The sequence below is a fragment of the Paramisgurnus dabryanus genome, chromosome 21 (assembly GCF_030506205.2).
Source record: "Paramisgurnus dabryanus chromosome 21, PD_genome_1.1, whole genome shotgun sequence".
In the NCBI taxonomy this organism is placed as follows: Eukaryota; Metazoa; Chordata; class Actinopteri; order Cypriniformes; family Cobitidae; genus Paramisgurnus; species Paramisgurnus dabryanus.
The window spans coordinates 3,532,755-3,558,742 of NC_133357.1; the positions used below are offsets into that span (position 1 = coordinate 3,532,755).

A 25,988-nucleotide genomic window follows, 5' to 3' on the forward strand; every position below is an offset into this window, starting at 1 on the left:
TCCCCTGTTTGTCAAATGCATAGCCAAAGGCTTTTGTGTGTTTTATGTGGGTTATTCTCAGCTATAGCATGTTTTGTTGACATTTTTAATGAAAGGTAGCATACACTGATTTATTTGTAAAGTAAATGCAACAACTATTATCATTATTTTTTATTTTTTACAAATAACACATCAATGAGATAACCGAATGCTTCTTTTTTTTAAAGGACGAATCAATGGCACTTTCAATACACCTTTATGCAAAAATGAAAATTAAAGGGGACATAGTATGATACTTTTTTTAAGATTTCAAATAAATCTGTGGTGTCCCCAGAGTACATATGTGAAGTTTTAGCTCAAAATACCATATAGATAATTTTTTATAGCATGTTAAAAATGCCACTTTGTAGGTGTGAACAAAAATGTGCCGTTTTTGGGTGTGTCCTTTAATGGCAAATGAGCTGATCTTGGATAGTGCACATTAGGGGTGGTATTATCCCCTTCTGACATCACAACGGGAGTAAAATTTCAATAACATATTTTTTCACACACTTGCAGAGAATTGTTTACCAAAGTTACTGGTATGGTATCAAAATAAGAAGCATGCAGTTACAAACATCTCTTCATGTACTATTTTGCACATGATTTCAAATAACATCATAAAAACCAATTTTTTTTCACATTTAAGGGGAAAATATTCATTACCGCAATGTGTCCATGACTGGATTTGGGTTCTTTGACATGGAGATATTTATAATTAAAAATAAAAAAAAATAACAAGCTTCAGTGCATGTTATACTATAAAGATTTAGAGTAAAGAAACGTATGGTATTTGGTGATCGATGGTAAATGTAGAGACAATAATAAGGAATATTAATGTGTCCAAGACCATTTTTCTCATCCTCCGCAACAATTTTCAATCATTGTTTTAGCCCTCAAGGAACTTACATTTAAAAAAAACTAAAAAATTGTTGGAAGGGACATACAGTAATTGACTGTGACACTCAAGATGGCTGCCAGTAAGCAGTTCTTTTTTTTTCTCCAGATAAAAGTTGACGTTTTGTTTGTCATAGTACCTAGACAACTTTTTAGTTCTCATTACTGAAACATGAGTTTGTAAATGCATATATTTAATGTAATATCATGTTGCGGTAATGATAATTTATGAGAATAATAATCTACAAAAATGTAAATAATTCTATAGGAATTTTTTAAATCCTCTTAAAATAATGGTTATAGTGAGTTCAGACCTTAATCTTATATGTAAAAAAAAATTGGCTTCAAGGGCTTTTTAAAAATTCTGATGCTGGACACCTTCTAAGTCTGGATTTCATGAGAATCACCTGAATGTGTTAAGATTAAGCTCAAAATACCCCACATATCATTTAAAATAACATGTCGAAAATGTCCATATTTGAGCGAAAGCAAAATGCAGTTTTTATGTGTGTGTACCTTTAAATGCAAATGAGCTACTATGCCTCGCCCCCTTACCAGAAGAGACAGTAAGTGCTTCTTGATTCCAATTTCCAATGAGTTTTGGTTTTGATTCCAAAGGGGTAAAAAGCTAAAAATTCAAGCCTTTATCGATACAAAAAATATAGATTTTGTGCCATTACTAACAGCTGAACACAAAAAAAGGAGGCTACATAAAAACTTTTTAGGAGCTGCAAAACTTTTAAACAAACGTGGCTAGGCTAGCTCAAAATGATTTTTAAATAATTTTCTCTTATTGGCATAAATCATGGCGACTCAACAACAGAAAATGCATGCAGCACTTAAACTATTTTGATCGATCTGTCATCTCCTCAGTTTTTTCCTGTATGAGCCTTTCTTTTGAAGCGAGGGAGAAGGGGGTCTCGCATGTAGCATGTTTCAGCAACTGTCGGCGGCGACTATTAAAAAAGCACTCGGCAGAATTCAGGATGCGCAATGCATTAAACAGGGTGCATTCTTTTAATTCAATACGATAAACCAAAAGCAGGTGCTTTGCCAAAATGTTGGTGACACCTATCTTGCAACATAATAGTTTGTCACAATAATTACACCTAGCTTTGTCTTTTTCTCATTTTGCAAAGTGCAGCCACACTTTAGAGCGCCTTTCACAATGGTCCATTGTGCGAGGATCCGATAACAAGGATCCGATTGCTTTCTTATGGATCCGATTCCAAAATTGGAATCGCAATTTGATTCCCAACCCAGATTTTCACATTTTCTAGGTTGATAAAAGCACTGGGAATAGCACTTAAATATGTAAAGAGTTAGATTTTCATGATATGGCCCCTTTAAGTCACTCACATGTGTTGTTCAAAACCAGTACATGTTGCTAGTAACATTTAAAGGGATAGTTCACCCAAAAATGAAAATTCATCATTTACTCACCCTCATGTTGTCCTAAACCTGCACGAGACGAAAGGCTCAGATTCCCCAGCCCGTGTCTCGACCTTGATATAATACAGTTTTGTTTTACTAGTGCTTCATAGTTTCAACCAGGAGCAGCCGTGATAAACTGTGAGGTCTCTTGGGCATCACTATCATTGGGTGGTTATTGCAGCGGTCACTGAACTGCACGAGATGAAGCCCATCACATATATTCATATGACACCAGGAGCCTTACAATGTCACACACATTACTAAAAAAGAGCCAAAAACAGTAGCACAGATGACACAAAAGAAATATGTTCTGCTATTATAATACAGAGGATAGATAATGGTTGTGTCTGCTCCGAATTGTTCGTAATTGGGAATTAAAGATGCCCTGTGAAGTGTTTGTTCATCATGGCAAGCATTGCATAATGTTTGCCTTTGTTTTGAGAACATGAGGACATAGAGATGAGTATGATTCTTGGGCTAGACGCCACCCTGATGTAGGAAGACAGAATAAAATTAAAGGGGGCCTATTATGCAACTTTTACAAAATGTAAAATTAAGTCTCGGGTATGTCCCAAATGTAGTAACATTTAGCTCAAAATATCCCACATATCATTTATAAAAGCATGTCAAAAATGCCCATATTTGAGCAAAAGCAAAATGCACGGTTTTTGTGGGTGTGTACCTTTAAATGCAGATGAGCTATTGTGCCAAGAATTTGGAGAACACGTAAATGATACAGGCTAGCAAGTGCATGTCATTGCGTCATTATGTTAGTAAAATGTGTGATTGTGGGTGATTTGAGAGCACAAAGAGTGCGACGTGTACACATGTGCATCCTTTTTTGTATATGGGATATTTTTTCGGATGAAGGACTCTGTCTTTGCTTGCATTTCCGAGGATCCTCGACATTGGAACAGTCCTTCGATGGATGTCGGTGATGTAGCATCCTCGAAATTCTGGCTTTCGAGGATCCTTCCTTGGCATTGAGAAACAGCCAGTAAGTGCTTTTGGTTAAAATAGATCTGATAAAATAGATATGATAGTTCACAAGTCACTCAGGTTGAAACTATGCCAATTTGGCAGTCCATCAGCAATGACGGGCGGAGCTTAAGCAATGTGATGTCACATTGCTAAGAAAATTTAAACTACGTGGATTGGATAAAGAGTGGATTTTTTATCAAATTAGGATGGTTGTGTACACACTGTTGACACACATTTATGTTCAAAAACCATGTAAAAGTGGATTTTGCATAATATTTCCCCTTTTATACGATAATATATTCATAAAAGTGTAAATTGCATAAAATGTTGACATGATAGGAGTCACAAGTGGCACAGGTATATTTGTAGCAATAGACAACAATACATTGAGTCAAAATTATCATTTTTTCTTTTATGCCAAATATCATTTGGATATATAAAGATCATGTTTCATGAAGATATTTTTTTTATTTAAATATTAAAACTTTCTTATTGGGAGTGGATACAGTTGCTAAGGACTTCAATTGGAAAACTTTAAAGGTGTTTTTCTAAATATTTAGATTTTTTGCACCCTCAGATTCCAGATTCAAATAGTTGTATCTTGGCCAAATATTCCGTTATAATAACAAACCATACATCAATGGAAAGCTTATTTATTCAACTTTTAGATGATGTATGCATTTTACCAACAGGAAAGATTCATTCCCTGCCTGTCTGTAAAAGATGTCCGTCACCACAAATAATCACCAAAATACAAACACTTAGAGAAGTAAAAAAAACAAATATGAGTGTAGTAAGCAGCTTAATTTATCAAGTACACACAATGTGTTGCGTATCCAAGTTTATTGTGATGAAGTCCACTGCGCACTTCACAATGTGATCTAACAGTATAAACAGCCATCATTGCACCAAAGCCAAGACTTCAGCAAAATCCTGCCGAATTCACAAGAATGAACACCCAACAAGCTCAGTACGACACAAAAAGTGCTCTATGTGACATAACTAGGCACAAGGTCAACCGAGAAGATGAACAGCTAACATGTCAACCATCTGTTAAAATGCTATCTAATAGTTACTATCAGTGTAGGAGATCTCACTCATATCCCACACAAGACACTTTATATAGCAAAACCTTTCATTCCGATCATACTTGATTTTTTCACATTTTCTATAATAATAATATTTTTTATTTATTTAGCTGACACCAAGTCGTACTCCAGGTGCATATAAAGGCAACAAGCTGTTAAAGCTTGCTCATCTGAATCTGAAATATAGAGTCGTAATTGGTTAGGACATGGTGTAAAGACATTACAATATGTTGGCGTAACATAATACATGACAATACACCACAATACATACCGACAAAATTCAGTTTAAGTTATGACTGAAAAATATAGAGAAGGCTGTTAAAGGTGCACTGTGTAAATTTTAGAAGAATCGCAATGCAATATAATATACATAATGAACAATATAAACCTTACATAATGAACTGTATTGTTTTTATTACCTTAGAATAAGCCATTTTTTTATCTCCATACACCAGGGTCTCCTTACATGAAAGTCGCCGCCATGTAGCCCTAAACTGACAAACTGTTCTACAGAGCGCGTTTCACCCCTACATTGTCTCAAACGATGACTTTTTTGTCCTGTGGCAGCTATCGTAGCTTCTCATTGCGGTTCGAAATTGAGGTTGATTGCAATTTGCAATCTCACTGCTAGATGCCGCTAAAATACACATTACACCTTTAAAATACAAATATGTAAACGTGTGCGAGTAAGTGCTAGCAAAATCGAAGCATAAATCAAAGTAATAAACATGATCCAAGGTGTGTAAGCTAAATAAAGAATATAAAAAGAGAGCATCATTAATTTGTTACATAAAAACAAAGATGCAAATAACCATTTTAGTCCACACAATATTTAAAATAAATAAAAGCGCAATGTTAACGTCAAAACATTTGTTGTAAAAACATAATAACAAGTGCTTTCTATTGTCATACAACACATTTTAAATGGTAGCATTTAATGCGTCAACTGTAAACGTAAAAATAAAACCAATTTGTAAAAAATGTACGGTTATTTAATAAACGGGTAAAAGCAAGATAAGTGTTTAGATAAGATTAGATTTACTTTAGTGCAATTTGGCTTGGTTGGACTTAAAGGATAAAGAACTTAAATTCGGTCATCATTTACTCATCCTGATGTTGTTCTAAACCTGATGATGGTACCCACTGACTTCCATTGTAGGAAAAACAAATACTATGGAAGTTAATGGGTACCATGTGTGCTTACCATAATGTATCAAAATATCTTTTTTTTTGTATTTAATAGAAGAAACTCATACAGGTTTATAGACCAATTTAGAGTAGACGTCACAGTTACGTCACTGCAAGCTGCGCGCGCAATGCGGTTGCAGAAAAACAGTGGAAATGAATTAGACACGAGTGAAAAGAGCAAGATAACTCACTAGAAAATGTCCTGTTGTGCTGTTAAGTGTCAGAATAAGAATGCCAAAGAAGATGGCTTTCATTTTTATAGAATACCATCGTCAAAGACATCATTTGAAGATAAACGTAGGTGTTTATGATTACAATAAGCCCTTAAACGAACAGAATGGAGCGAGGAAATCATCTGGAAATCTTTTAATAATTAGAATAGAAAATAAGTAGAGAAGATGTCCGGTGTTCTGTCGAAGTCTGTTCCCCCCATGTGTTCCTTATAGCGTTTTTATCATGTTACAATTATAATTTATTAAGGAAGAAATAATAAAAAACAGGAAAATTATTAAATATTTAATAAACGCTATTATATATAATACATGATAGTATTGCTTTTATATGTACTTTAGCGATTCAGACTGTAAAAATAATTGATTTAGCAAAAAAGAACAATACATATACATTACATACATGCATATCAGTAGCCAAGCCATTTAAACTTTTTATCTATCTAAAAAAATAAACGTAATGTGATTAAAACGCTATAAGAAACATTGCACTAAAGGGAAACATAAAGGAATCAGACTTCTACAGAACACCGGATCCATAAAAATCACGGTTTAATGCTAAAACACTTCACAACCCTACTGCGGAGCAGTCACTTTCTGCAACCAGTTTGGCTCCGCCCACAAAAAACATCATCTCTGTTTGCAAACACGAAATTGGTCTATAACAACATGATGAGATGACAGTATTTACGTTTTTGGGTGAACTATCCCTTTAATAATACTAATATACATCCTAATGTCCATTATTAGAAAATATCTTCTGGAATAATATTGGTATACAAAACTATGATGTATACACCGCGGGTGCCCTTACATTAAAGTTGCCGCCATGTTTCTACAGTAGCCCTAAACGGACAAACTGCTCTACACTGCAAAAAATGATTTAAGAAAAAAAATGATTTTCAAGAAAAAAATTCTTAGTATTTGTGTCTTGTTTTCAGTAAAAATATCTAAATATTCTTAAATTAAGATGTTTTTTCTTGATAAGCAAAACAACCCAAGAAAATAAGTCTACTTTTAAGACCAAAAATATAAAAAATAAGTGATTTTGTGCATAAAACAAGCAAAAAAATCTGCCGATGGTGTAAGCAAATTTTTCTTTAATTTATGGTTTAAGAAAGATGTTCAAGATTTTTTGCTTACCCCATTGGCAGATTTTTTTGCTCGTTTTATGCACAATATCACTTAAATTTGATATTTTTGGTCTAAAAACTAGACTTATTTTCTTGGGTCGTTTTGCTCATCAAGAAAAAGCATCTTAATTTAAGAATTTTTAGATATTTTTACTAGGTATGCACCGATACCACTTTTTTGGAATACGAGTACGAGTACTTGCATTTCAGTACTTGCCGATACCGATACAGAGTACTTAATAAAAAAACATGATTTAAATTTACAGGTAACAGCTTTAGTCATATTATTTAACAAAAAAACAAAGAACTAGTTTTCCAGTTTGTTGTAAACTCTGCCTCTTTGGACAACACAAGAGGCATTAACCCCTTACACGCCGCTCACACATAGACATTTCTCAGACCGTGGTATCGATTCCAGGTATCAGGGGACTTTTAATGAGTACGAGTACTTTAGAAAATGTGGTATCGAGGCCGATACCCGATACCAGTATTGGTATCGGTGCATACCTAATTTTTACTGAAAACAAGAAAAAAAATACTAAGAATTTTTTTCCATGAAAATCATTTTTTGCAGTGTACAGAGCGCGTTTCGTCCCTACATTGTCTCAGGCTTTTTTTGAATGACATTTTTGTCCTGTGGCAGCTATCGTAGCTTCTCATTGCGTTTCGAAATTGAGGTTGATTGCAATTCTCAATCTCACAGCTAGATGCCACTAAAAACACCGGGTATGGACAAGCAGACTGGCACAATCTATTCTGCCAGTTTCTTAACACATTTTTTTATTGTGTAAAAGGGAAAGTTAAACCAAAAATAATAATTTTCTCACTCTCATGTTATTACAAGCATTTTCTTTGTTCTGATGAACACAAATTAAGATATTCCAAGTTTGATTTGTAACCAAACCAATCACGAGCCCCATTCACTTCCAAAGTAGGAAAAATGAATACTATGGAAGTGAATGGGGCTCATGGACGGTTTAGTTATATCTTCCTTCGTGTTGAAAAGAACAAATAAATGTATACAGGGTTTGTAACAACATGAGAATGAATAAATTATGACAAAATTTTCATTTTTGGGTGAACTATCCCTTTAAATCCTGATTTAGTGGAGATTTTGGTAGTCATTGACTCGCAAACTGTACCTAAAACATATAAGATAAACATATAATTCTCTAATTTGCATGTTTTTAAATACCCTTATTTTACATACATAGCTTATTTGAAATGACTATTTTTGGACTGTTTACATCCATCTACTTTCTTTGCTAACCACTGCAGGCAGTAGGCATGTTTCTTTATGTAAACCAAATTGTGTTTTTTTAAGAGAACGCTACTACAATATATTTCATAGATCTTCATATATCTACTAACCATGGCTATACCAAATTACATTCCATTTTAGCAGTATATAATACATTATATATACTGTGCAAGATCAGTGATTTTCATAAAAAGTTTGATATGTTACATTGAACAAATGCATTTCTGGGAAAATGTGGACGCTTAAGCCTCTTACATTATATGCAAGCATAACAGGGGTAAACATAATTTTAAGATGCTGTGCACCTTTGAAATGCTTCGAATAAAAAGAATTAAAGGCCACTATAAAAGATAAAACTAAAGTGTACACTCCCAATCACATCTCCATATCCAAGTCTAGTGTTCGGGTTTACGTCACAGGTAAGGGAACTGGTTGAGTTTCCTCTGACTGAGGGGGTAGCCTGCAGAACGCTGGTAAGACTGCGCAGACAGATGCTGCTGCTGCTGGTACGGTGTCGAGGTTTGACACATGACGCCCATGACGCTGTTCTTCTGCAAAAGACTCAAAGAGGCGGAGTACGGCCCGGCGGCGCGTGCGTGCCGACTGGAGGAAGAGGAGGAACCGGCTGAATTATGCAGCTGGTCCACTGCTTGCGACACAGAGGCCAGGGCAGCTGAAGCCGGGTATGCGTAGAGACTGGAGGCGGAGCCAAAAAGCGACGTTTCATGTAGCCTGTAGGAGTGGGAGGGGCCTGTCGGAGGGTAGGTGGGCTGGCGTCTTAAGGATACGCCCCCTCCGCGGTCATGAGATGACATCATTGACTGCTGTGCCTGTGAATTTGGGTCAGTGTAAATTTACTGTCATTCACCTGTTCAGGTTTCATAGTTTCTAGGCTGTTTATGGAGTAATGAAGTATAGTATGTAGTATGCAGTGAAGTATTACAGACTTACTTGGCTCAGGTTTAGAGGTTGAGATCTGTCGGACGCAGCCCTCTGATGCCGGTCACCACTGGATTGTGCATTTGTACCTTTCTTTGATTTTCCAGAACTATTACTGCTTTGTTCTGAAATTCAGATTAAAACCCAATTCTGAAATGTGGCCAGTGTACTATGAAGGCATGTAGACGATTGTCTTTAAAGTACATTAGCATAGACTATCTAAAGGGTCTTCCATTTACATTTATGCATTCATGCTTTTATCCAAAGTGCCTTAGAGTGCATTACAAGGTAATTGCAGTGCACGCAACTATTGCTTGTGCAAATAACCTTGACCATAAGAAGACTATACAGGGGAAACAAAAGTCTAGAATAGAAACCAGGAAAAAATTAACAAAGTTTTAGCACACTGACCCGTTGAAGGTCCATCCCAAAGCTGTGCTTTCACTGACGGCATGACCACAGCCAGAGATCTGGAGGCGCGCGTGTTGTTGTTCTCGGTAAAGTTTGGGAGGTGTCTGGGGCTGAGAGGAGTGCTGCTGGATGAGTCGGAATCCTGCGAGTCATGGACCGTCACACAGCTGATGACGTTGGTTCGCTGATTCACGCTGCAGCTGCCACTGAGAAGAAGCAGGTAACTCAATCCATCTTATCGTTACATTTGTGAAGGCTAAAGTCTCATAATCTAATTCTGAGATTTGGTGCATCAAGGTTTAATTTCAATCTTTGACACCAGGCCCAAATGGAATCCGCGCCCGCAGATTTCCACAGAAAATTCTGTGTAATTCCACAGATTTAAAGGAATAGTCTACTCATTTTCAATATTAAACTATGTTATTACCTTAACTAAGAAGAGTTGATACATCCCTCTATCATTTGTGTGCGTGCACGTAAGCGCTGCGACACTTCGATAGCATTTAGCTTAGCCCCATTCATTCAATGGTACCACTCAGAGATAAAGTTAGAAGTGACCAAACACATCAACGTTTTTCCTATTTAAGACGAGTAGTTATACGAGCAAGTTTGGTGGTACAAAATAAAACGTAGCGCTTTTCTAAGCGGATTTTTAAAGAGGAACTATATTGTATGGCGGAACAGCACTTTTGGGAGTACTTCGACTCGGCGCAGTAACACCCTCCCTCTCCCATTATGAGAGGGAGAAGGGGAGCGGATTTTTCAGGCGAGTTGAAGTACTCCCAAAAGTGCTGTTCCGCCATACAATATAGTTCCTCTATTAAATCCGCTTAGAAAAGCGCTACGTTTTATTTTGTACCACCAAACTTGCTCGTATAACTACTCGTCTTAAATAGGAAAAACGTTGATGTGTTTGGTCACTTCTAACTTTATCTCTGATTGGTACCATTGAATGAATGGGGCTAAGCTAAATGCTATCGAAGTGTCGCAGCGCGCTCCAGCGCTTACGTGCACGCACACAGATGATAGAGGGATGATTCAACAATTCTAGGTTAAGGTAATAACATATTTTAATATTGAAAATGAGTAGACTATTCCTTTAATACCTGTATTGACATGCAGTACATAACCGTTCTTCAAGTTACAATCTATTTTGCCAGTTTTTAATTAACCAATTTATAATTGAGACTGGACACAACATTCAGACACGACTGTCGGAGTTCACCCCCTAGTGGCAGAAGTAATCAAGTTTCAGTTTAATCGTAAATCCGTGTCAACATGGGAGAAAAACTAATTCCAGCGCAAATTAGAGCCCTGCACGGGCCTGAAATCTAGGCCCTGCCCCGAGACGCTTAAGACCTAGCCCGGCCCTTGTATGACGAGGCTTGCACTGTCAAGCCATGTAAATATTAAAGGGACACTCCACTTTTTTTGAAAATATGCTCAATTTCCAGCTCCCCTAGAGTTAAACATTTGATTCTTACCATTTTGGAATCCATTCAGCTGATCTTCGGGTCTGGCGCTACCACTTTTAGCATAGGATAGCCATAGCTATAGACCAAAGAGTTTCGATATTTTTCCGAACTTGACTCTTCTGTAGTTACATCATGTACTAAGACCAACAGAAAATTAAAAGTTACTATTTTCTAGGCATTTATGAATGAAAGTATAGTTCCTTACCATATCTGCATAGAAAATCGCAACTTTTAAATTTTCTGTCAGTCTTTGTACACGATGTAACTACAGAAAAGTCAAGTTTTAAATAAGAAAAATATTGAAACTCTTTGGTTGTTTTTTAGGTGCGATGCTAACGGTCTAATCAGATTCAATGGATTGTGCTAAGCTATGCTAAAAGGGGTAGCGCCAGACCCGGAGGTCAGCTAAATGCATTCCAAAATGGTAAGAAACAAATGATTATCTCCAGGGGAGCTGGAAAATGAGCATATTTTCAAAAAAAAAGAGGAGTGTCACTTTAAAGATATCAAGGACTTTTCTCAGAAGTGATACAGATAAGAAATCATTTAGAAAATAAGGTATATATATAAAGACTGCAGAGATTTTTGTTTGGGATGTAAATGTAATGGTACCTTTCAGGTGGACACTTCCTGTCATCCTCGTCATCTGTGTCACTGTGAATGGTGATGATGCTGACAGCAGGGCTGGGCGTGTCAGAGATGATGATTGGCTGGGACGCATCACCGCAGTTGTGTGACCCCGAAGGTGTCGACTGCAGAGAGGACACGGGCCTGCGACGCAATCACACATATAAATTACAAACTTTATAAATTCAACCTCATGCAGGCCTAAATCATCATTACAGAAATTAGCTATTAAACACTCCTTGTTTTTTTCTATAATAACGTTTGAATACATTATCAATTTAAACAACAGATCAGCTAGCTTCAAACAAAGTTTAAGTTTATCTTTTAAAAATTATACGGCCATCTGACATTATCGTATTATTATTCATGATAAAAATAGAGTTGTCTGCTCATTGAGAGTGGAGTGACACCTGGCTCTGTCCTGGGCCCGACGACCTTTTGATTTCTTCACTTCATTCTGCTGCGTTTGACTGTTGGCCGCTCCCGCAGATGGGACCTGTGCACCTGCATTACGACCCTGAGTAGAGCCCTGCTGCGGCCCATCACACTGACCTCCATGTCGACCCCTGACAGAGAGCATCACACATACAGAGTTCAGAAATGATTGGACAGCAGCTTTTGCTGATTCACTATATTCAGTTTTTACTGTAAAGGCAAGTTGATTTAAGATTCAAACTGAAGCACAGATGTAATGTCAAGATAAATGATTTCTATCGATGGCTAGATCTTATTTCAAATGTATTTTGGAAAAACTAAGAACTACATGAAAATATAGTGCAATCACTACTGAACTAAGGAGATGATTGAGATGCACCCTATACTCTACAATCTGGAATAAATAATCTGTAGCGTTGGTCCTGACCTCCAGCTGGTGTTATCTGAGGCCAGCGGGGAATCAGACAGCACAGGGTGGCTGGGGTTGTGCATGGCCATGCCCGACATCTGCTGCCATGAGGAGGGTATGAGGATCTGTTGTGTGCCCGCTGGCCAGCCCTGCTGAATACAAACACACAATCATACAGACAGACTGTCAAAACCACAATCTACTGTCGTCTTTATGAAAATGAGGTGCATTTCATGTGCAATTTACAATTCAGGTGATATTTTATTTGAGTTTAATGCAAACACAACCTCTTTGATACATTTCTTGCTTCAATGCAGTTATAGTATAAAATTAAACGCCATTATGACAATAATTATAACACCAAGTTGTGCTAGAAAGGTAAAGGCTATACATTATAAACACTGTTATTACCAAATTCCTTATTTATCAGCTTGATATGATCCCTAAAAGCTTATGTGACCCTGGACCTGGTCTTAATTGCACAGGTATATTTGTAGCAATTTTCAATTTTTCTTTTAGGCCAAAAATCATTAGGATATTAAGTAAAGATCATGTTTTATGATAATATTAAAATTTCCAACTGTAAATATATCAATACCTTATATTTGTAAGATGGATAGCAGTTACTAAGGACTGCAATTGTACAACAATTTTCGCAATATTTAAATTTATTTGCACACAAATGCGAATTTAACGATTTGCGTGAGTAGATTACGTACAAAGTCAATGCAAAGACGCAAATAGATGTGAACACGTGTGGGGGAGGGTATGGGCGATGCAAATTACACAAATTGGACTGCGCGATTACTGCGAAAACATGTGTTATTTACCTCAATTGTTGAAAACATTTAACTCAAGAGAAAAATTTGTAGTCGCTTCGCATTTGGTGTGTATGCAGCATAATGGGCTGTACACACCAAATGCAAATTCAACGATTTGCGCAAGTAGACTTACAAACAAAGTCAATGCAAAGACACAAATAGATGTAAACTCGTGAGGGCAGATGTGAATGACGCAAATAGGGCAGCGGCCATTCCCGCTAAAACACATGCTAAACTTACACGCTACGCGCAAGTTGAAAATATTTGACTCATATTTGAGCAAAAAATGGGATGTACACAGCATAAGATTCCAGATTTTCAAATAGTTTTATCGCTGTCAAATATTTTCCTATCCTTAAGCCCAATTTATAGTCATGCGTAAGCTCTACGTCGTAGGTTATCCATAGCTCTGCGTAGCATGACGTGCACCTCACAAAATTTTTAACAGCATGTCAGTTCTATGCGGACCGCAAGCGCTGTGATTAGTCAACTAGTCATAGGTATTTTCGTTTGAGACAGTGAAAACAAAGATGGGCCAAGTTGAGGAGTGATTTAACTCAAACTGCAACATTAGTCGCTGTTTGTTTACTTCCATCACTGCTGGTCTTCTCAAATCATACACAACAAGTTGCTGTTTCTTCTTCGTTTGTGGGTTAACTTGCCAAGCTGCTTCTACAGTCGCGCTGCCACTGTGGTTACACGTGTGGATACTGCCTACCAGCGATATGCGTGTGTGTTTGCAAGTCGACGTGGACGACAACGCAAAAGTATAAATGAAAACCAACGCTGAACCTACGCCGTCGCGGCTACGCCATAGGACCTACGCACAACTATAACGAGCCCTTTACAAACCATACATCAATGGAAAGCTTATTTATTTAGACGATTCAAACTATTTACCCTTATGACTGGTTTTGTGGTCCATGTAAATATATGTTTTATATTTGACCCAGCAATGGGTTAAAACATTCCAGCATAGATTAAATTACACTTCATACCTTTGTGACCCAAGCATTTAGTGTGTTTGTATTTTTTACACCTTTTGATTGGTTGAGCTAAGAGAGAAGTTATAGTAAACATAAAACAAAAGGAAATAAAGTTTCAGCAGATCGGTCTTTAATGAAAAGTAAAAAAGAATAAGATTTGAGTTGGGAATGTAACAAAAAGTCATCAATAAAGTAGGGGTGACCCCGAATAGTCGAAGATTCGATGCGTCGAATTGTTGCAGATGTCTTATGAAATGAGGATCATTCAATTTTGGCCGTATATGGGTGCACACATGATCTGATTTCACATATAACAGCTTTTTCACAATATATTAATATACAGCATATTATGATAATGCTGCAAATAATATGTGAAGTAACAGCTTTCAATAAATATTTTTAAAATGCGTTAATAAATCCAACATCCCCTGTGACCGGGCTACACGGAGGTTTCTTCGTTAATAAACCATTGCCTCTTTGTTTCTACATTTAAAAGACAAAGCTGGCAATTATATTATGGCTATACTTTTCTATTCTTTCAATAATTTATTTTATTTTATTTTATTTATAAATCACTTTGGGTTATCTGATTTAACTATTTGGCTTGTGTTTTGTTTCCGTGCACTTGAGGCATTTTGCATATTTGTTCTGCACTTTGTTACTTCTGACCTTATTTTATTTAAAAAATCTATCTATTATAAACGTAAATTCTGATCTAATTTAAGTCTGTAAATTTTGGATAGCTTTTCGTTGTATCAATGTTGCGCTACTGCGTGGTGGCCATGCTTGCGCATGTAATTTAGCAGAACGGGCTAGGTGCTCTGCGTCTCATATTTAGGAGTTCATCAAACTAAACATTAAAAAACTGATGTTTTTCGACGGGTATACGTTTTAAAATGTATTTATCATACATTTTGGTTATCTTGTCAAAAGTTAAACTACAAAACAGGTAAGCCGTTTTTTTTATTTCGGTGATGAAACGGAAACTATCTGCACCGAACCTATTTCTGCCTGACACGAATGTCTTTCTTGTGATTTAATATTATGGTTGGTGTTCACTTTTAAATGATAGCAAAGAGATTCCTGAAATAAATAATATCATCTGGTCTTTCTGTATCTAAAGTGAATACAGAGATGATCAAAGTCAGAGCAAGCAAGCAGGTATTTCTGTGCTAAATAATAACGCATAGTGTCTATAAAATCATAAATTTCAGTGTTTTTCATGTTATAAATTAACGTTTAATGAATTGTATATAAAGATTCGTTTTTATCATTTACAGTCACAATCACAAATTATTATTCATTTCTCATTTGTCTGGTTTTTTTTGGTCATGACTGCTTTGACGCGCTATCTCCAAATTAAATAAAAACACTGAATTAGCCGAGGTTTCCAAGGCAGAATCACCTTTGTTATTTTTTTTAGGTTTAGTTATCAAAATGTATTTTTGTGTGATGTTCTGTAGATCTTGGCTTAAAAATGTTATGAGGAATAAATAAACAAATGTTTCCTTATATATTTTACCTTAAAAAAATGAATATATAAATGCATCGTCAATTTTGTCTTCGTTCATCACTTGAAAGACAGTTTTGGTCACTTTATCAGACAGTTGTTTATGTGTGCTGCTTGTGAAAGAAAATAAAAGTTAACAATTTGTACCTGGTCTGGCCCCCTCCCAACCCATGCAGACAAACATAGATATGATTCGACTATCGGTCGACTATGGAAAGATTCGACAATTCTGATTCGAATATGTAAATCCTTAGTCGAGGACACCCCTACAATAAAGCAATATTAGCTTGACAGGGTTGTCAGTCTATTGACCTGCATGAAAAAGGAACCGATTTGTTAGCGGCAGAAGAAGAAAATGTGCAGACATCTGTTGGCACAGGAGTTGGTCTGTGGAAAGAGGAGTCATTTGGATTGCAAACAGCCAAGCAGCCATGCTTCAGTGGATCAAGCCACGGGGTCCAGAATGAACCCCGTGAGATAAGAACTGCCTTGTTAAATCATGATAGATAACTAAAACAACGGCAACAAATCACAACAATACTTTATATAAGCTTTCAATCCAGAATGGTCTAGCATTCCTGCAACATTTCTGAAATACACCAATACCCATTGATGTTACATAAGTCTTGCATTGAAACACCCGATACAGTGCATTTATGAATAACGTCCTAAACGTGTGATAGAGCTTGTGTAGCTGCAGTCACAGCCTAGAAATGCAACATGCAACTCAATAAGGAGAGCTAAAGGTTGCGTCACGCTAAACAGGTGCATCACGCGGCAGGGCTCAGATTTACCAGCATGGCGGCGCTCTGCTCCAGACGCCGAGAGCCCAGCGCAGTCAATCCAGCCACTGGAAGTCGCAGTGAGGACACGGTCAGTGGGGTGCTGGTACTCTGATTGGGGAGGGGACAGAGGGATGGGTGGAGGAACTGAGGATGGAGGACAGGGTGGGAGGGTTACTATGCACTGGATAAGCTGATGGACTCGCAAAGATGTTCCAACATCTTCATTATAATATTGACAAAATAAAGAGAGCTGAGGTCAGAGCAATGAGAGCTATAAACACCTGGAAGATCAATATCATTTACGTGCAGCACCCTCTTTGACTCTTACTTTGTTTTCACATTTCACTGTCGTGTTTTTGGTTATATCTTTGGTCATATTTTGTCTTTATAGGATATAACAGTGGAGGAAGTGGAAGCAGACAGGAAGTGATAGTGGAGTACGGACAGGGGCTGTGTCCAAAATAGCCGTCAATATTAGTTTACTAATACGGTCTACTTGAAAGAATGAAAACAAGTGAGTGAATTCAGACATTGACTGCACTGGCGCATTAAGTACACTCGTTATTGCGGTGTATTATGGGATGGAATAATTTCAGACACCACAACAAATTGTCTGTCCTCTTAAATAGCCCAGTATTTAAGGCTATAGGGAGCCATTTCGGACACAGTCATGAAGTACTTGTGACGTACAGACAGGAAGTGACGCCGGAGTACAGATAGGAAGTGATGCCGGAGTACAGACAAAAAATGGCAGAGCACAGACAGGAAGAAGAGTGATGGCGGAACACAGACAGGAAGAAAAGTGATGGGGGAGCACAGACAGAAAGAAAACTGATGGCGGAGCACAGACAAAAAGAAAAGTGATGGGGGAGCACAGACAGGAAGAAAAGTGGTGGCAGAGCACAGACAGGAAGAAAACTGATGGCGGAGCACAGACAAAAAGAAAAGTGATGGCGGAGCACAGACAGGAAGAAAACTGATGGCGGAGCACAGACAAAAAGAAAAGTGATGGGGGAGCACAGACAGGAAGAAAAGTGGTGGCAGAGCACAGACAGGAAGTGGTGGCGGAGCACAGACAGGAAGAAAAGTGATGGCGGAGCACAGACAGGAAGAAAAGTGATGGAGGAGCACAGACAGGAAGAAAAGTGATGGCGGAGCACAGACAGGAAGAAAAGTGATGGCGGAGCACAGACAGGAAGAAAAGTGATGGCGGAGCACAGACAGGTAGAAAAGTGGTGGCGGAGCACAGACAGGAAGTGGTGGCAGAATTTAGAAAGGAAGAAAAAAAGAAAAGTGATGGCGGAGCACAGACAGGAAGAAAAGTGATGGCGGAGCACAGACAGGAAGAAAAGTGATGGCGGAGCACAGACAGGAAGAAAAGTGATGGCGGAGCACAGACAGGTAGAAAAGTGGTGGCGGAGCACAGACAGGAAGTGGTGGCAGAATTTAGAAAGGAAGAAAAAAAGAAAAGTGATGGCGGAGCACAGGCGAGAAGAAAAGTGATGGCGGAGCACAGACAGGAAGTGGTGGCGGAGCACAGACAGGAAGTGATGGCAGAATTTAGAAAGGAAGAAAAGAAGAAAAGTGATGGCGGAGCACAGACGGGAAGAAAAGTGATGGCGGAGCACAGACAGAAAGAAAAGTGATGGCGAAGCACAGACAGGAAGTGATGGCAGAATTTAGAAAGGAAGAAAAGAAGAAAAGTGATGGCGGAGCACAGACGGGAAGAAAAGTGATGGCGGAGCACAGACAGGAAGAAAAGTGATGGCGAAGCACAGACAGGAAGTGATGGCGGAGCACAGACAGGAAACAATGGCAGAATACAGAAAGGAAGTGATGATGGAATACAGACAGGAAGGGATGGCGAAGCACAGACAAAAAGTGATGACGGAGCACAGACAGGAAGTGATGACGGAGCACAGACAGGAAGTGATGACGAAGCACAGACAGGAAGTGATGACGGCGCACAGACAGAAAGTGATGACGGAGTACAGACAAAAATGCTGCGTCCGAAACCGCCTACTTCATAAAAGCAGTAGGCGAGGCCAGTAGTATGTCCGAATACAAAGTATTCGAAAAACAGTACGCGAAAAGTACCCGGATGACCTACTACTTCCGGTTAGATTTTGCAGTGTGCATACAATGGACACTTCACTATCCCATGATGCCCCGGGAGAGGAGTTAACCAACGAAGAAGAAGAGGCATTCGGCAGTTTTCGCGCTGGAATAACATGACGTGATAACGACGATGTCACGTGATGTTGCAACATGGCGGATGTAGTATGTCCAAATCTCATTCATACTACTAGGATTCATACTATACAGTACCTACTGTTTTAACGGCAACTTCATCTTATTCAGTACCTACTATACAGTATGCGGTTTCGGACGCAGCCAAAGTGATGGTGGAGTACAGACAGGAAGTGATGGCGGAGCACAGACAGGAAACGATGGCAGAATTTAGAAAGGAAGAAAAGAAAAAGTGATGGCGGAGCACAGACAGGAAGTGATGGGGGAGCACAGACAGGAAGTGATGGGGGAGCACAGACAGGAAGTGATGGCAGAGCACAGAAAAGAAACGATGGCAGAATTTAGAAACGAAGTGATGGTGGAGTAGAGACAGGAAGTGATGGTGGAGCACAGACAGGAAATGATGGTGGAGAACAGACAGGAAATGATGGTGGAGCACAGACAGGAAATGATGGTGGAGCACAGACAGGAAGTGATGGTGGAGCACAGACAGGAAGTGATGGTGGAGCACAGACAGGAAGTGATGGTGGAGTACAGACAGGAAATGATGGTGGAGTACAGACCGGAAATGATGGTGGAGTACAGACAGGAAATGATGGTGGAGTACAGACAGGAAATGATGGTGGAGTACAGACAGGAAATGATGGTGGAGTACAGACAGGAAATGATGGTGGAGTACAGACAGGAAGTGATGGTGGAGTACAGACAGGAAGTGATGGTGGAGTACATACAGGAAATGATGGTGGAGTACAGACAGGAAATGATGGTGGAGTACAGACAGGAAATGATGGTGGAGTACAGACAGGAAGTAATGGTGGAGTACAGACAGGAAGTAATGGTGGAGTACAGACAGAAAGTGATGGTGGAGTACAGACAGGAAGTGATGGTGGAGTACATACAGGAAATGATGGTGGAGTACAGACAGGAAGTGATGGCACAATAAAAAAAGAAAGTGATGGTGGGTTACAGACAAGAAGTGACATGGAAGGGAAGAGGATCTGTGGGAATCTTTGGGGAAAACTGGAGGGATTCAAGTAAACAGCATAGCAAGGCAGACATAATATAGGATAAAGAATCACTTCCACCTAACCTACCTGAGTCAACATGCTGGGCTGAATGTGTAGAGGTTGAGTGGATTGATTCTGAGGGACTATGGGAACTGCATTGTCCATTCTCACTGGATAACCAGCATGCTTATTGGAGGTCTGCAGTCCTGGTGAATAAAACATAAAACATGACAATTATGTTATGAATATAATGCAACAATAACAACAAACTGTTATGCCTACTGACAGCAACATGTATTTTTGGATGCATTTTAAATGTTGTCTATCCTTTTAATACCAGCTTATATAATTGTTACATTGCAAAACCATTCGAAATCATTGATATACAAAATCCTGTAAATCATGGTTCCAGTCTAAAAAGGAAAGTAGGGTATAGGTAAAAGAGGGTAGGGTGATGATGTTGGGGTAAAAGCTCACCCTGTATGGTAGGAGGGCACACAATGAGGGTTTGCTGGAAGGGCTCAGACTGGGCACACAGCTGAGTAGGGCGAGCTTGTATTGGGACACTCTGCTGGGCCAAGCCTGGTATATTTATAGTGGCCTGCTGGTACAGACCCGGCTGGTAGTTCAATAACGGAACGTTGCTGCTCAGAGACAAGGACTGAGCCCCTGCGGAGGCCATCTGGTGGTTATGAAATAAATGGAAGATTCTTCACATCACAGACCGTGAACAGAAATAGCACTAAATATCATTATACAGTGGGTATACACATACAGTCCTATTAATACTTAAATACACACTTCAGCAGCCTGGCCTTACTATTGCATAAGTCTATATTGAATGTTTAGAGAGATTTTATGTCATTCTGTAACTGTAATGTTCCCTGGGATCGAACCCACAACCTTTTGCACTGCTTGAGGGAACTATTCCTTCAAAAATAAACAAAATACATTTCCCACAATGCATCTTTGCAGTAGTACACACCTGATTGTGTTGATTAAGCTGACTGCTGAAGGTGACGGTGAGGTTGGCGCCCGCGCTGGGAGTGTTATGGCTGGCGAACAGGTTTTTGTTGTTGTCAAATACAGTACACCTGCGCTTACAGATATCCATGTTCTGAAAGCAGGATTTCACGCTACACAACAAAAGACAGAGACATAATCGTTGAGTCCTCATGGGACAACAGATACTGTTACTATTGTAATATATAAAATATTTTATTTGCATATAATGGACTGGGCTTACTGTGAGCTGTGTGGGAAGTGAAGAAGGTGAGCCATCGTCACAAACGGATGGTTGAGGGTCTTGGTGGGTGTGATCCTCTTGTCTGCGTCTAGCGTTAGCATTTTTTTCAGCAGGTCAATGAACTCCCTCCTATCTGCCTTCTCAGCCAGGATATCTGTGCCATCCAAATTAGTCATGTTGACCTGGCGTGTGAAAGCATATCGAGGTTATATTTTTACAGAATGTTTTTTTTAACACAATGTAGGATGATTTTATGTAGAAAACGGTACAAAGCAAACATATTACCTGCATCATATCGTCGAGGCAGTTGAAAATATATTTGCGAGCCTCTTTGGACTTGATCCCAAACTCTGCCTCATGCTCAGCGGGAGTCTAAAAACAGAAATAGATCAGGATTTACTCATAAAAATGATCACTATTCTTTCTGAAATAAATCACACAGTGGTACTTTAAAGGATTACTCCACTTTCATAAAAAATCCCAATATTTACTCACCCTCATGTTATTCAAGATGTTTGTCTTTCTTTGTTCAGTCGAGAAGAAATAAATTTTTTTTTTAAGGAAAACATTCCAGGATTTTTCTCCATATAGTGGACTTTAGTGGACCTCAACAGTTCATAGTTTCAATGCAGTGTGACCTTTCGACATAATTTTGTAATGCATAAGGTAGCACTGGGAATGTTTTCCTCAAAAAACGAAATTTCTTCTCGACTGAACAAAGAAAGACATCAACATCTTGGATGACATGGGGTGAGTAAATTATCAGGATTTTTTTATGAAAGTGGAAAATTCCTTGAAGTGGAACGTGCCTTCAGTCTCCAGAGAGGGTAGCTGGAGTCCGGCCCTCTGTGGAAGAATCGACTGGTTTTAGTGCCTGCGCTCAGGAGATACTCGGCTGGCAATCCTTGAGTCTGGGAAATGTACCGGATCTGATGCAAAAACAGGATTGCACATTATATATTGAATGCAGAATAAAAAAATACATAAAGTATGTGTTTCCCAAAAGTATTGTTAGCTAACTATGGTCGTAAATTCCACTCTATTGGTAAAGACAGAACTTGTGACTATAGTTACTTTTGGGAAACACACTCCTCGGGTCTCATTTATAAAATGTGCGTAAAATTCTTACTAAAAGTCTACGTATGCACAAAAGCCAAAAATGGCATACGGCAAAAATTTTAAGACTTATATAACAAAGCAATGTTCCCTTTATAAATCACAGTTCACCTGCAAGTGTGCGTACATGAATCATCCTCAGATCCCACCCTGCAAGCCCATTCTCCCATCAAGTTTGTTTTTTATAGATCACAACCTTTGCGTGGGAAATGGCACCCTTTATAAATAAGACCCTTGGTCATTTACATAAGGTGGCTAGTGAATTTTTGTTAAATTAATAGATTTTTTACTAATTATTGACTAATAAGGTGACAGACAGTGAGTGTGTCAAGCTATGCTACAAAGTTGTGAAAAGTTCAACTTTATGGAAATTATGGGCAACGCTGTAAGTTTGAAAAAAAAATTCGCAAACGTGTCTGAGGATAACACGTCAGCCGCGTCACTGCAGTCACGTGACTTCAGTCTCGTGCAAGCGGTTCACAACAGAACCAGAAGAGAAGACAATGCTGAATTAAGTCGTAATTTTTTTATTTTTGACCAAAATGTATTTTCGATCCTTCAACACATTCTAACTGACCCACTGATGTCACATGGACTACTTTGATGATGTTTTTATTACCTTTCTGGACATGGACAGTAAACGTATGTAGCTTTTCAATGAAGAGTCAACAAGCTCTCGGACTAAATCTAAAACATCTTAAATTGTGTTCCAAAGACGAACGTTGGTCTTCCGAGTTTGGAACGACTTCTGCGTGAGTCTTTAATGACATTATTTTCATTTTTGGGTGAACTATCACGTTCCTCGCTCCAGAGTCTAGATTACTCGCTGGATTTAACTTTGTGTCATGCAAATTTTTGCTTGAGCTGAATGTTTAAGACAAATAGCACGCTTTCACGGCAATCATGCCGCCCAATTTGCGTCATCTGCCCTGCGCTAGTTTACATCTTTTAGCGTCTTCACATTGACTTTATACGTAATCTATGCAAATAGTTGAATTCACGTTTGGTGTGTACATCCCAGACATTATTTATTTTATTTACATTTTACAGATTTAAGCAAAAGTGACTTTATTACTGACCTGATCGTACTCTGAGGCTCCCGGATATAAAGGCCAGCCCAGAAACAGCTCCGCTATGACACAACCCAGTGACCACATGTCAATGGCTTCACAGAACGGAAGGCCAAGTATGATCTCTGGAGCTCTGCACCACAACAGACAAATAAAAAGTATGTCAAGAAATAAAAAAGAGCAAGCAATAAACACATTTGCAACAATGTGTACCTGTAGCTCACTTGGTAAAATTGTGTAAGCAACACAAAGGTCATGGGTTCGAGCCCAGTGAACCCACATATTATTACACATTAATATATTGTATAGCTTGAATATACTTAAATTCGATTTGGAAATAGCTTTTTTGGGTGAACTATGGGTAACACAAAGTATAACAGGGACCCTATCTGTTGCTCACCGGTAGTATCTGGACTGTAGGTAGGTCGAGCACACAGCCTTTGAGACGTGACTGGCAGAACCGAAGTCAATGACTTTGACTCTATATGGCTGTCTGTTGGGGTCCACCAGCATGATGTTCTCAGGCTTCAGATCGGCATGGATGAGACCCAAACTCTTCAGCTTCATCAGAGCCGTGGACACCTGCTGCAGGACCGGCCGGATGCACTTCAGGAGCAGTGGGCTGAACTTGCTGTGCTTCAGGAAGTCATAGAGGTTCTGTTCCAACATCTCAAACACCAGACAGGTGTGATTCTTGTGTTGGAAGCACTCGTAGGAGCGCACAAAGTTGAATTCATCAGCGTTCTCCGTGCTCAGGCGGCTAAGGATGCTTACCTTTAAAAAATAAAATAAGAGGACATTGAGTAAGGCATCCTCGCATGAAGACATTTCTTCTTCATCGAATCAGTACTCACCTCTATTTGACCCTGGCGAGCGTACGACGGATGATTCTTGAGAATCTTAATGGCCACTATCTCATTGGTTCCTCGCTTCCAACACTTGGCGACCTGTCCGAATGTCCCACGTCCAAGGAACTCCAGCACTTCATAGCTATTGGAGACAGAGCACAGGATCTCATGTTGCACCAGCTGGTAGTCTCCTTCGCTGTGGGAATTACTGCTCTTGGTGGTGGACGCAGAATGAACGATCGACTGAGCCGTAGCGTTGCCTCCGGGAATGCGATTGGGAAGCACGGGAGCAGAGAGCTCCTCTAAGATCTGCACGCTGTCGCTGCTGTCCACCTCTTCGATCTTGCGCTTCAGACCACCATGTTTTCGGTAACCCTCGTCTTTTCCACGTCGACTTGATAAAGACGACGAGGAAGAGGAGGATGAAGGCTCTGGAATGCTACCCGTGCTGTCCGCGGCACGTACCACCGTCTGTTCCCGCGAACTTCCGGAGGTGGGAAAGACTAGGTTGGAGGAGTAGCTGGGGTTGAAGCCGGACGTAGAGGGGGAGGAGCCATTAGTCTGACTTGGGCTTGGCTGGCAGCAGGTGCTCTCTTCTGATTGGCTGCTCACATTCCACACGTGGTTTTCCACCTTCAGTTTCTTGGAGCGGGAGAGGCCACTGGAGGACACAGAGGGGGAAGAAAACGCTTGGAGTTTCGAGGACATGCCTAGAAAACACAAGGAGAAAATGTGAACTTTTAGTGTATTTAAGTTTTTTACTATGATCTCTTTTTATTTAAAATTTTATTTCTGATATTGTTGTATGTATTTGTTCTCATAATTTCACCATGGATTTTCGGCAGGCTCAAAACCAAAAAATAAATGTCCGTTACCATAGCAACAGATCTAGCTAGGTTATCAAGGGTGGCTGCTATACAATCGGTTTTAGCTATTGGGGGTTACCACAGCAACGTTGGGTAATTTTGGTGATTAAAAAGAGGTGTGACAGAACGCAAATGATTTTTATGTTAACAAACTCTAACTTATGTACCGAAAGCTTTCCAATATGCCAGTGAAAGCACGAAAACAATGTAACGTTAGTGTTGTTACAGCTTGCAGCATACGAAACTGTAAAAAGTGACGTGATAACATAAGCCTGCACATATCGTGACTAACAGCTGCAACAAACACAGCTTGAAGAACATATCGCATGCAACAATGCATTTTCTCTGTGTGTGCAATGCCACCGTGTCAGATGAGCCGATCTGTGTTGACACACCTGCTCTGTGGTGAACTCCTCAGCCTGTCACTTCTTCCTCATCTTCTACATTAGGCCGCATCGTTTTTTGCTTCTTTTTGACGATCTTCGGTCTTGTAAACACCGCATCGTTCGATTCGGGGAGATTTCAGAGGCCGATTAAAGCAGTCAAAGTCGTACAAACAGTCAATTCATCGTTACACATTAATATTCTGCAAGGACATCGCACAGAAATATGACTGAAACCTGGAAAGGAATGTAGGACATCAGAGCGGGCGCCATTTCCGGTCTGTGAGGTCGAGCGCTGATTGGTCCGACGCACGCCACTTGATGCGTGTGCTCGACTTCATGCAGCGAGCGCTGCGCATTTCTTTTGATTGCAAGCTTATTGTGTTTTATTTTTCCTCCTTTTTTCCTCTCTCTCTTTGACTTCTATCTTCTTTTATTTGTTAATGTTCGTTCTCTTGGTGATTGTATATTTCATATAATTTCTTGAATAAAAAAAGAATGCAGCGCTACGCAAACCAACCGGCGAATGACATCAAAACATCGCGTTTTGTTTTACTTTGGGTACCGTTGTCTC

The 25,988-nt window shown here is 39.2% G+C and overlaps 1 protein-coding gene across 4 annotated transcripts; it reads right to left on the minus strand.

The window, feature by feature from the left end:
- Positions 1-7,156: 7,156 nt before the first annotated feature.
- Positions 7,157-25,706, minus strand: hipk1a (homeodomain interacting protein kinase 1a). 4 transcript variants are annotated; one of them, XM_065285287.1, is made up of 17 exons: positions 25,427-25,706; positions 24,172-24,875; positions 23,718-24,091; positions 23,327-23,450; positions 21,941-22,060; positions 21,417-21,503; positions 21,132-21,313; positions 20,871-21,021; positions 20,363-20,567; positions 19,973-20,091; positions 16,638-16,772; positions 12,545-12,675; positions 12,093-12,248; positions 11,668-11,826; positions 9,581-9,786; positions 9,182-9,294; positions 7,157-9,060 (listed from the first exon to the last, which is right to left on the minus strand). In XM_065285287.1, exons 2-17 carry the CDS (start codon positions 24,871-24,873, stop codon positions 8,644-8,646), a joined length of 3,381 nt encoding a protein of 1,126 aa, XP_065141359.1. In that variant the 5' UTR covers positions 24,874-24,875; positions 25,427-25,706; the 3' UTR covers positions 7,157-8,643. The 4 variants fall into 4 exon arrangements, with proteins under 4 accessions (XP_065141359.1, XP_065141358.1, XP_065141361.1 ...); XM_065285286.1 differs by having other exon boundaries at positions 12,545-12,678; XM_065285289.2 differs by lacking the exon at positions 16,638-16,772.
- Positions 25,707-25,988: the final 282 nt, after the last annotated feature.